Here is a 12,152-nt window from a genome sequence, read left to right as displayed (position 1 = left end):
ACTAAATAATTCACTGAGGCGTTGTATTAACGTTATATATCCGGCTAGCAGTAGCTACAGATAGCTCCTGATATCAATGTCTTATAACACTGATTCGATGCTTATTCGAGCTGAGGGCTTGCTGAGCACAGTAACGTTATACCAATAGGGTCCAGCTGCAGCGCAGGAGAATCCTGGCCGTAGCTCGAGGCTACTCGAGTATAGGTCCAGCTGCAGCTCCGGAGAATCCTGGTCGTCGTAGCTGGAGGCTACTAGAGTACACGCAGACAGTGGAGCTTGTTGCGTGGTGGCGATGTCTCACAGATAATACAAGTACAAGTCTAATTATATAATATATATATTTTATAAAAAAAAAAGATTATATAAAATACATTTATCAAAAACGATCGGTATCGGCCGATATGGCTCACGACGATCGGTGATCTGTATCGGTGGCAAAAAACGTGATAGGTGCATCCCTATTGATTACCAATAACGGCATTAGCCGTATTCGCTGGTTGGATATGAGAGCAAGGCCCGATTGGGCTGTAATTTACGTGAAAAAGCTCTTACCGTGGGCCGGTTGGACTGCAAAAAGGATTTCCCAGTTATCGATCGCCATCTGGTAGATCGATATGTCTATTGGCTGATGATATATTCCTTTACTGAATTCAGTGTCCAAAAACGTATTCTATGCTACATGGCACGCATAGCTTCAGGTTAACGGGAAAGTCCATTCAAGATCAAAAAAATTAAAACACCGTTCTGCCACAGGGAACACTGCATTATCGAGACAGCGCCCCTACGAGGATCTGGCCAGTAATGCACTTTTCCGAAAGAGTAGGGTAATTCTGCAGTGCCGCTCGGTGACATTGAGTAGGTTATTAAAATGGAATAAAAGTCAAAACAACCTTGCCAAGGACATATCCGTGGTTGGCCCTCAACCGTTGGATCCGAAACGGCCGGGAGTGTGTTAAGAGAACAGCCAATTTGAAGCTCTGTAGCTCAAAACGGGCTATTGTGTTATCATCTTTGTTAAGACATAGATTGAAAAGTATCCGCCCAATTTGTACAAGTGATGGCTTATTTTGAAGGTTTATGAACCTGTACTTTCATATCATGTAAACAATTTAAAATAAATGTGAAGATTGCTCAACAAGACCCTGCTCCGCCCCTAGAGGCACTGCACTTTGACTCGGAACGAAACAAAAGCAATATGGACATTTTGGTTGTATTCCCCCCCGTTGAGTAGGTGGTTATAAAACAAGAACAATTGTTGAATGTTGTACCTTTTGTGGTAAATTGTAGAAAATCAAATAGTCTGACAACCTTTATTTTGAAATGTTGTTGGTGGTTTGACATGTTAACCCTTTCACTGCCACACAACAGAAGGTTAACCCTTTACTATCACACAACCGACATCGATGCTCCATCATTAGCATCATTAGCTCTGCATCCGCGGAGCTAATGATGGAGCATCGCTGTCGGTTGTGTGATAGTAAAGGGCTAACCTTCTGTATTGTCACAGTGAAAGGGTTAACCGGCTGTCGTGTGGCAGTGAAAGGGTTAAGATGAATTGTATTTTTAACTGTTTAACATTCTCTTAGTAGGTAATCTCAACAGGGCTGCATTTTCCATTGCCATCTCCTTTTTTGAGTTAGACCTTTTCTTAACACGTCTGTAGGATCTGCGCTTGAAGCTGCGAGAGAAGAATGTGTCTGAGCAGACTGTGTCCGATTCTCAGCAGGGGAGACTGGGGTAAGCAAGTGCCTATTACCTTACACAACCGCATTTAGATTTAAGCCCACAGGACATTCATATTACGGATGGGCACAAGTAATGTTTTCCCAGATCAAGTTCTCTTCATTAACTCATTGACTGCCACGCTGGGAACGGGATATGACTGTGCTGCCACGCATTAAAACCAATAGAGTCGCTCACCTTATTTGCAGAGCTATAACTATATATAGCCAGGGCTGTACAGTGCGAGATATATGTTGCACGTGCTACAGCAACATCGGTCTGTGCGATGAATGGATTTACTTCAGTAGCACTGGTGCGATAGGCATTCGGTTCATATCAATACTCTTATTTTGAAAATCCTGTGGCAACTCATTTCCGCCCAAGCGCAGCTCCAGCCATAATATCTATGGCTCCGGCAGCTAGCAATGTTCGGTTCATATCGATACTCTTATTTTGAAAATCCTGTGGTGTCGTATCCACTCGGCTCCACAGCACACGGCAGTACTCGTCTCCGTAGTAGCAGTAGCGTCTGGAGCACGCACATTGCAACATAGCAAGGCTAGTGTGCCTATTTCGCGACTCAAAACAAATCCCTGCGGTTTTATTCCGCAACAGGTCAAATGCATCTAACATGCTTTGCAATCCTCGCCATTCCTTTATGACCACGTCGTGTTAAAAGACTCAAATTAACGCTACGTTAGCGTAAGCCAGGGGTGCCCAACCTTTTTTGAACAAAGATCTACTTTTTAATTTACCACCTAGCCGAGAGCTACCAGCCAAAATTTAACCTACTCTCGGCTATTATTAGTATTGATAGTATTAGTAATACCCTTCAATATGCACTTGTACAGCACTTTGTCAGTGCTGTAAAGTTTAAACCTTTTTAAATCTTAGACAAACAACACTTTGCTTTCGTGAAATATTGTAAGCCGTCATTTGAGGCTTTATAAAAGCAGCATAATGAACACAAATCTGTCGGTGCCGAGTCCGACCTCATCTTAAATAACAAACGGCAGTGCTTGTTGTAGTTAACAAAGAGAGGCAGAGTTGATTTTGCACACAAAAAATGTAATTAGTAATCTGATTTTATTAATCGAGATCTACTTGAAATCAGCCCGCGATCTACCTGTCGATCGCGATCGACTGGTTGGGCACCAGTGGCGTAAGCTAACAACAAGCTAACCTTGATCAGCTCTCATTCAGCTCGGACCATTTCCTGCTAGATTTAATTAAGTCATTCTGATTTGACTTGAATCGTGACGTAACGAGGCGAGGATGGAGCGGATAGTGATCCTATTGGCTCTGTGGTTGTAACCCGACACTTCATCAAACGGGGTTTGACAGAGAGCGAGAGAAACGGATACACCCTCGTGACAGAGTCTCTCACTCTCTCTCTCTCTCTCACACACACACACACTGTGTGGATGACCGTCACTCAAAGTGCTTATGGGCAGAGCCAGGCCAACATAGCCTGAAATTCAAAGTGAGAAAAATGGGGCTTTGAGTACTTGATTAGAAATATAAAACAATGATTTTTTTTGAATAAAACCTTACAGAGGTTTTCCATAGACTCACAGGAATTGTATAAAGTTGCCCAAATAGTGCTAGGAATAGCAATGCATGTCCCCTTTAAAGTTTAAAGCTCAATATATCAAAACGTGGCACTTTATAGTGAACAGGATGTCTATTTGTATTTAAAACAATAGATTGTTTTTCATTTTTAAATGTCTGGAAGAGCTAAATTAATTTTTTCAAATTATATTTTCGTTACCTTTTTTGAGTTGATCTAAATGTTGCTGATTGTGTTAAATGGGCTTATGATATTGTCTCATATCGATTGCAGGCACCTGTATCGTATCATGGCAGATATTGGCAAATATCGTATCGTTGTCCAAATAATCAATATCTTATCGTGATTCCCACCCCTAGTAGAGTCTATACACTCGACACCAAATCCCATAATTCCTTACACGTAACGTGTCTGGCTGTGTGACGTCAACTTGTCAGCATGAAAATGACAGCCAAACATGGCACTGCAACTAAATAAAACGAATACAATAGGCAAATTCTTTTTTTTTTCTACTTTTTCTCCCATCCCAATTTCGTATCGTCCAATTCTACCCTCCCCTGTCTCGAACGCTGTTAGGCCATGCCTCCCACAAGCCGGCTGTAATGTGGACAAAGCCATACATTGCACGAGTCCCCTCCGGTACTCGAGGTAGCAGCCGTCGCATCTTTTCACCTGCACAGCGTGATCTTTCAGCGTCGGGGGGTCTGCGCTTTGGAGGGACGCCGCCCCCGTCACTTCCTGATTCTACTGCGCAGGCGCACCAACCGACCTGTAGGAGTCGCTGTCCACAACGTCCGATCCCCACCCATCAGCTTCCCACCCCCTAAGCGCCTTGCCCACTGCACCACCTAGCCGCCCCAATAGGCACATTTGTGACTGTTACAAATATAACACGTTTTATACTTGTGCTACACGATTTTGTCCTGTGCTACAAAACTATCAACCTCTGTAGCACCAGTGCTATGTGCAAAAAAAGTTAACGTACAGCCCTGTGATAGCTATGGATGCAATACTATGGCCCATTTGACATCGAGTATCTATCGTTCAAGATGTGATAAAGTGGTGAATAATTATAAGTATAGTTTTAGAGTGGTCTAGGCCAGGGTAATTTCTGGGAGGCTAGTAATAGCCTGCGGCGCATATTATACTTAATCCATTGGCATTTCGTCCCTATACACGCTACAATAAAAAATTCAAATGCATATGATCGGTATATTATGTTCCATCATGCATGCATGAAAGGGGGAGGGGGGGGGGTCGTTTCTGATTAATTGATTGTCGATAACGTCATTCGTTACGTTAGTATAACAGCATACGCTGATCAGGGCGATGGCTATGAAAACAATGGATAACCAAGCTGAAATTGACGTTAAATTGCTCTTACCTGTGGCCGAGACTCTAAAAATAATATTCCAATTATTTGATTGCCATCTGGTAGATCGTATGTCCATTTGGGCCATGACATAACCCACCACAGCATAATGAATCGGGGGTCCCGAAAAAAACGATGCGCCCTTGCTTTCTACAACGGAGTTCGGCGATTTTCAAATCTGATTGGCCACTTGCCCATTTCTGTGTTGAACAGCCTGCAAAGCACCTGGCGTTCTATCGCCATGCTCTAAGACAAACTCTAACCTTAACCAACTTCGAAAGAGCGCCTAAGCTTAACCAGTGTAGACACTTGCGGTCCCACGATTGGGCGTACATGTCACATGACCAGAAATGAATCGCCGAACTCCGTTGTAGAAAGCATACAAGCATCCAGCGTTACTAGAAAAGTCGTCCCGGAGGAATTCCATCGACACACAGCCCCAAAGGGCCTCTCAAAGGGAGTGCAACATCGGCCGCATACCACCAGGCGGCGGTATTGGACTCATTCCCTATGGTTACACAGGCTCCCTGGATGGATAACGATTGGAAATAGCGAATAAAAGAAATAACGATCAAATAACAAGTATACTCGTTGGCGTCCTGGCGGCCAATAACGAGTATACTCGTCATTGGCGGGGAATGAGTTAATTACTTGAGTATTGCTCAAGTAATTATTTCGGGAAACATATTTTTTGTTAAAACGCATGGCAGTAGCAATAACGAGATTGCGCAGAGTCGTGCACGCTACCAGCAATGCACCCAATGCTTATTGCGTCGGTCAAAACAGTCTGTTACCATTTCTGCAGCAGCTCTCTGCTTATGGAATGGCATATCCGTATCAATAGTATATAAACGCTATGCGGGCGACATGTTGGTGCAATTTGGAAATGCATAAACACAAACTGCCGTTTTTATCTTTCTAGATAACTCAAACTAGCGTATCCCAACACAAGTGACTTCGCTTCATGCTCCACAGCTTCCAGCGTTGTCTTCCTGCAACTCGCGCCTCGCAGGATTTCAGAGCGAGATTTCAGTTTCAGTGGCACAAATGAACATGTTTTGGTGGATGTCTTTGGTGTAAAAAAAAAAAAAAAAAGAAAGAGAGAGAAAATCTAGCACACAATTATTCACCGTTTCAAGGGATGCTCGATATTGGCTTTTTTACCGATACCGATATTCCGATATTGTCCAACTCTTAATTTCGATACCGATACCGATATCAACCGATACCGATATATGCAGGGTTTCCCCCCAAAAAAACTGAATAATTTCAGGTAATTAATAATTTCACTGGATGCATTCAAAAGGCTTTCTAAATGTAAGCATTATCTGTGCAAAATATGATAATTAAAAAAGTAAAAATTAACATTACATATCTCGTTGTTGAATTAAACCAACATGCATACTTTTGACAATAAATAAAATAAGAATTGGTTCTTACTTGCTTGCCTGGGTAAATAAAGGTTAAATAAATGTAAAAAAAAAAAAAAAAAAAAATCGATACAGATATTTTCCGATATCACATTTTACTGCCGATATCGGCCGATAATATCGGACATCCCTAGTTTCAACTGAACGAGTGGTTTGATTCTTCACACCCATCCCTAATTCATATGATTTGCTGCTTTTCTGCAGTCTGCTAGAGGGAGAACTGGAGCAGCGCACCGCTGAGCTGCAGAACTCTCAACGTGATCTGAAGCAAAAGGAGGATAAATGTCAACAAGAGCTGCAGGCCTCTCAGGATGCATTACGGGAGACTGAGAAGGCACTAGAGAGCCGCCAGCTGGAGCTGGAGTCTTCCCAGAAGACACTGGTTGAGATGGAGGCACGAGTGAAGCAGGCCAACCAGGAAGTTGAGGCCTACCAGGGTACAGCGCAACAGCAGGAGGCAGAGCTGACCAGGCTGAGGGAGGTGTTGAGGAGGACTGAAAGGGAGCTGGATGAGGGAGCAGCCCACCTCGGAGAGAGATGTGTCCTCCTGGAGGAAGACAGGAGTATGTCCAAATAATGATTCTGTTTGTAAAAGATGTTGCGTTTGAAAGCATTTGATCAAATCTTATATCTTTTCCATCCTCTCCCTTCAACTTTTTAGGTGATTTATTACAGCCATTTCTTAGCTAAAGAATGTGTATTGCTGCACTAACAAAATATAAACCTAGGGCGGCTAGGTGGTGTAGTGGGCAAGGCACTCGCCACCAATGTGGAGACGCTGGGTTCGCATGTTCGAATCCAGCTCTCCACATTGTTTTCAGTTTGGCTGGTCGTCCGTACTAATACAATTGGCAGTATTAGAGGGTGGGAAACTGATGGGTGGGGATCGGGCGTTGTGGACAGCGACTCCTACAGGTCGGATGGTGCGCCTGCGCAGTAGAATCAGGAAGTGTCGGGGGCAGCGTGAGCCTCCCACGCGTTACTCCTCGCCACAGAGATCGAGCTGCGCAGGTGAAAAGATGCGACTGCTGTTACCTCAAGTACCGGAGGGGACTTGTGCTATGTATGACTTAGTCCACATTGCAGCCGGCTTGTGGGAGGCAAGAAACAGCGTTCGTGACAGGGGAGGGTTGCATTGGATGATACGAAATTGGGATGGGAGAAAATATAGAAAATGGGAGAAAAAGTGTGTATTGCTGCACTAACAAAATATAAACCTCTTAAGCCTGAGCTGTCCGGTACAAGATTGATATCGCACCATAAATCCATCTTTACGAAATGTATGAATTAATGTTTCATTTATTTTTCAAATGTAGCCAAGAGTAAAGACCCTAACCCTGTCATAACGGCAGTCAAAGAGTATATTTTCAGCACTACGTTTGTTTACCATGATTTTTTTAAGTGTTGAAATATGATCCAGAAAATAACTGGGAAAAAACCTTCACGCTATAAATCCGATGATTGACTGGCTGGTGTGAGCTGGGAAGTGTTTTATGAAATTTGAAAGCCCATCTAAAGCCCTGGGTCTCTTCTTTCAAAAGACTACACTAGTTCGGTTGCGCCATGTCCTCGCGCCTTTTTCTGACTCGATGCACTGAAATTTCTAGACTTATTTCACGAACACTTAAAATCATTGTTAAACAAACGTAGTGCTGAAAATATACACTTTGACTGCTGTTTTGAAAGGGTTCGGGTATTTACTCTTGGCTACATTTAAAAAAAAAAACGCAACATTAATTAATTGGTTCTGTATTGATCGATTTATGGTGTGTATGAATCTCTGGCCTGTACTGGGCTTAAGGGATTCATTCAGCAATGTTGTATGTGATTTGAAAGAAGACTGAGATTGGTGATTGGGAGTTAGTGGAGAGAAGGCGGGCGGGGTTATTTCATACATGGTTGCTTTAGACTCTTGAGCTTAATTTATCCAGGTATTTTACCAATTTGAACCCGGTTCCAAAAACGGAACCCGACCATAATTGCGTGGTTTCTCCCTGGTCTCAGGCAGGACTGAGGAGGAGGGCCTGAGAAGAGTGCAGGAGCTGAAGACAGAGCTGAGCTCCTTGAAGGAGGTCAAGAGTGATGAGAGTGAGGCACAGATGCAGCTCCAACAGGCTTGTGATGCCCTTACTGGCGAAGTGGAGAAGGAAAAGGTTAAACTGCACTTACACATTACAACCACTCTGAGACTCAACGTGACGGCCAGCACCTCACTCTTGTTTATTCCATGTCGACACTCATGGTTTCTCATGTCTGCAGGCACTTGCAGATTCCCTGTCTGTGCTTCTGGGGCAAGAGAGGGAGGAGTCTGAGGAGCGCCTCAGGACGCTGAGGGATGAGATGGAGGAGGTGCTGGGTGAGCTTTCTGTCATGGAGGAGCAGGAGCAGAGGTGGCAGGAGACGGTGGAGAAGAGCCAGGAAGCCCTTCAGAGCATGCAGCAGCAGAACGCATGTCTGGAGAGACGGCTGAGTGAGGCCAGGGCTCAGCTAGGCAGGTGAGGAACCTCACTGAACTCCTATTGAAGGAGAAGAACCTTGTAGGATCTACGACTTCATTGTTTGCTATTTTAATAAGCACATTATTATCCCAGAGATTATTGCATGTGTGCTGATTTCTTTTTATCTACTTTGTCTTTTCTGTGATTTCTTTTTCTTCCCATCCCAATTTACCTCTCGTGCCAATTCTCCCTCCCCTGTCCTGACAAGCGCAATGTCCACTGCGCCACCCAGCCACCATGCATGTGTGCTGATTTCTGACTTTAATGGGCTTCTAGTATATATGAAATGGTATCTTAATACCTCAAACTCTTAACAAGAAAAGATGTATATATTTTATGAATATGACCTGCTAAGCTAGAGTCCTCAGTGATTAAATCGCATGCATCAATGTTTAGGGAACAAGACATTCCAGTTGATTAGCGTGGAGATTTGAAAGGACCATACCAGTCGTGTTTTGACTGCTCTCTATTACCAGATATTGTTCCGGTCTTAAACTACGTTTGTGTTGATAGTAGGGCTGGGCGATATAACGATAACGATAAATATCGCGATATATTTTAATAATCGATATCGAATATCGAAATTTTAAAAGAAAAATCGTTTTTTTTTTTTTTTTTTTTTTTTTACCTGCAACAGGGCAGTTTTAAAACCAGAGACAGTGGACAGACTTGTCTTTCTTGCCTGCAACTTAAAGTAATGGCTGTGCTCAGGGGAGGAAACTAACTTTTTGGCTTACCAGCCAACTGGCGAGTATCTGATTTTTTTTACCAGCCAAACAGATTTTTTACCAGACAAAAAAAATCGCTAATTGTGATAATTACTTCTTTGTCAAGCCGCGTCAATGTTGTGTATGCATCTGGGTAGGCACACTGTGCCTTTAAGACAGCACGGTGGTCTTACGACAGTGCTGTGAAGTACCGTCAAGTGTTGTGGTAACGTCAGTTGGGTTGGTGTGCTGTTGTGCACAGTGCACTGGTTGAGCTAGCCCCTTTCGTGACTGCGATGTGCAAGCCAGGGGCTTTTGAGCATGAAATAAAATGTCTAACCTTACGTCGTAGTCCGGTGCTTTTTTGGAAACATTATAGTCATAACAGATACACCTAGCTGGCTGCTTTGAGCACACGGGGCTAACGTTAGCTAGCAAGCAGCTATAGCTAAAACGCTAACTAGAAGCTAACCACTGTATACAGTTCCAGTAGACTAACATTACACCTCTGTGATTTAAATGTGTCCTTAGTAACTTATACTCGAGGGTTGTACTAGGGTTGGATGCAGTTCCCCGTTGGTCAGTCTGTCTGTTTTCCATCTTCTGCTGTGTTTAACATTATCCGTTTGAGAGTGCTCCTGATGGCTAGCCTAGTACCGCGGGACTTTTATTATTATATGTCCGCGGGTTGGCCAGTACTGCGCAAACGTTTATTAAACATTATATGTCCGCGGGTGGTCTTGTGCAGTGCTCTCGTGGCACTGTCAACTAAAGCGAACACTCAGAAGACGCGCACCGTTTGCCAGTGCAGTGATTGCAGAATGTTTTATTTTTTTGTATACTCGCCAGCAGGGGAGGAAACTAACTTTTTGGCTTACCAGCCAACTGGCGGGTATCTGATTTTTTTTACCAGCCAAACGTAAAAAATACTAGCATTTGGCCAGTAAAGTGGCCTAATTTCCTCCCCTGGCTGTGCTTGTCCAAATGACAATACTGACCAAATTCAGATTTCTTTTTCTCTTGTCCATTTATTTTGTTTGCTTTCTAATTTAAAATACATTTTGAAACCGTCTGTACACAGTAGGCTATGTGTGCTAGCAGAACTAGACTCCAGTCACGAGTCACAGTGCACATGTGCGGTGGTTTGTCCACCAAAAAAGCGCCAAAAGATCGAAAATAAACGAGCAGAGCCAGAACTGTTCAACTCCTCTGGAGCCACAGCCAGCAGAGAAGCCGGTTTACTTTAGCTTTTAAACCAGCTGCAGCCTGAGAACTGGAGTGTGAGGGGATGTAACACTAAAGATGGCGGCAATGACAAAGAATTGCTGCAAAATAAACATACATCTGTTGTTAAAAAAAAAAATAAAAAAAAAATGTATACTTATAACAATTCGATAATTATCGATATCGAGAAATAAAATAAAATTATCATATCGTTATCGCGATATGATTTTTTTCCATATCGCCCAGCCCTAGTTCATAGGTGTATAAACTATGTTTTGGGAGATCTCTGCCTACTTTTCACACTGCTATTGATGTTGAAAATTTAAAACTGCTAGGCTTAGGTAATTTATCCTTTTCAAATATAATTAGACTGGTATGGGTTTTATGAGCCTATGAAAGTAACACAAAATTATTGAAATGCCTCAATAGTGTTTGTTGTGTTTATTAGTAAGAGCAGTGACGCAGAGACGTTGGGAGAGAAACTTTTGGCAGCCACGAGAGAACTCCAGGAGGAACACGCAGACTCTCTGGGCAAGATTGGAGCCCTCGCCACTGAGCTGGAGAGGTAAGGGCTCGGGACATCCGTTTTCTTCAGGAATTAAATGTGTGTGTGATTAATGGGGGTTTCTTCTTTGTTTCCTCCCAGATTACAACTGGCTGGGAGTGTGTTGTTTCAACCTTTGAGGGCAAAGAAAAAAAAAGATTGTTGTTTTCCCTTCAGCACCAAGCAGGCTTTGAGGGGAGCGGAGGAGAGACGGAGGGAGCTGGAGGAGGAGGTGGAGAGAGTGAGCCAGAAGATGAAGGATGAGATGGACCGAGTGATTCAGCAGAAGGAGGAGATGAAGAGGGTGAAGGATGAGTCTGAAGAACAGCAGAAGAGCCATCTGACAGCCCACCAGACCCAGGAGAAAGCCAGGGAGGAGTACACAAGGTACTGTGTATATACCAGTGTTGTAGTAGAGTCTAGAGTAGGGCTGGGGGAGATTCTTGCTAAAATGTGAATCATGATTTTTCTCAAGAATTGAGATCACAATTCTTATTTTTTCAATAAAATCATTTATTGCACTTCTTAAACAGACAACATTACATAATATGAAAGTGCTTGACTTAAACTTAAGTCTCCTGTAACATACAAAATAACTCTAGTCAGAATTAAATAAAGTAAAAAGGGAGTTTATTTATTTTGTGACACAATAGCCAAACAAATTAGTCTAGATGGAAACATGGGTCCACCTGCATAGGGTGGATTTTTTTTTTTTTTTTTTTTTTTTTTTTTTTTTTACCACCTGTTTTTTGTTTGACCCAAGGAACTCGGTACAAACATATCTTGATTACATTTCAGGACAGAAAAAGCAAAAAACGGTGAAAAAAATGTATATCCTATTTTCCCTTTTTACTAAAATGTAGTGCATTGGACGAGATCGATTTAGCTTAATATTGGAAAAAATTATATTGTAATAAAGATCGTCTCCATGCTGTTATGCCCTAAATATTATAGTTTTGCATAAACAATTCTATAGAGACAAATTAACACATTTTCCCATGCGATTTTGATCAGTGATTTATTTATTGTTAACTCGATGAGCGCCTAGAGGTTGCCGTTTACCGTCTGGTAAGAAGGCCAGCGCT

General features: G+C 42.7%; 1 protein-coding gene across 2 annotated transcripts in view; it reads left to right on the top strand.

The window, feature by feature from the left end:
• Window positions 1-12,152, top strand: part of LOC311247337 (uncharacterized protein) — a 58,995-nt gene that overhangs the window by 29,587 nt on the left and 17,256 nt on the right. For both annotated transcript variants that reach the window (XM_084337703.1, XM_084337702.1), the window contains exons 10-15: window positions 1,664-1,737; window positions 6,299-6,657; window positions 8,099-8,247; window positions 8,354-8,589; window positions 10,972-11,088; window positions 11,245-11,454. In XM_084337703.1, the coding sequence (XP_084193829.1) occupies window positions 1,664-1,737; window positions 6,299-6,657; window positions 8,099-8,247; window positions 8,354-8,589; window positions 10,972-11,088; window positions 11,245-11,454 (1,145 nt within the window). The remainder of the gene's footprint in view (window positions 1-1,663; window positions 1,738-6,298; window positions 6,658-8,098; window positions 8,248-8,353; window positions 8,590-10,971; window positions 11,089-11,244; window positions 11,455-12,152) is intronic.

Source organism: Notolepis coatsorum, assembly GCF_963971535.1.
Source record: "Notolepis coatsorum genome assembly, chromosome: 20".
NCBI lineage: Eukaryota > Metazoa > Chordata > Actinopteri > Aulopiformes > Paralepididae > Notolepis > Notolepis coatsorum.
The sequence above is the reverse complement of the archived record's forward strand: the minus strand, read 5'-3'. Positions and strand labels throughout refer to the sequence as shown.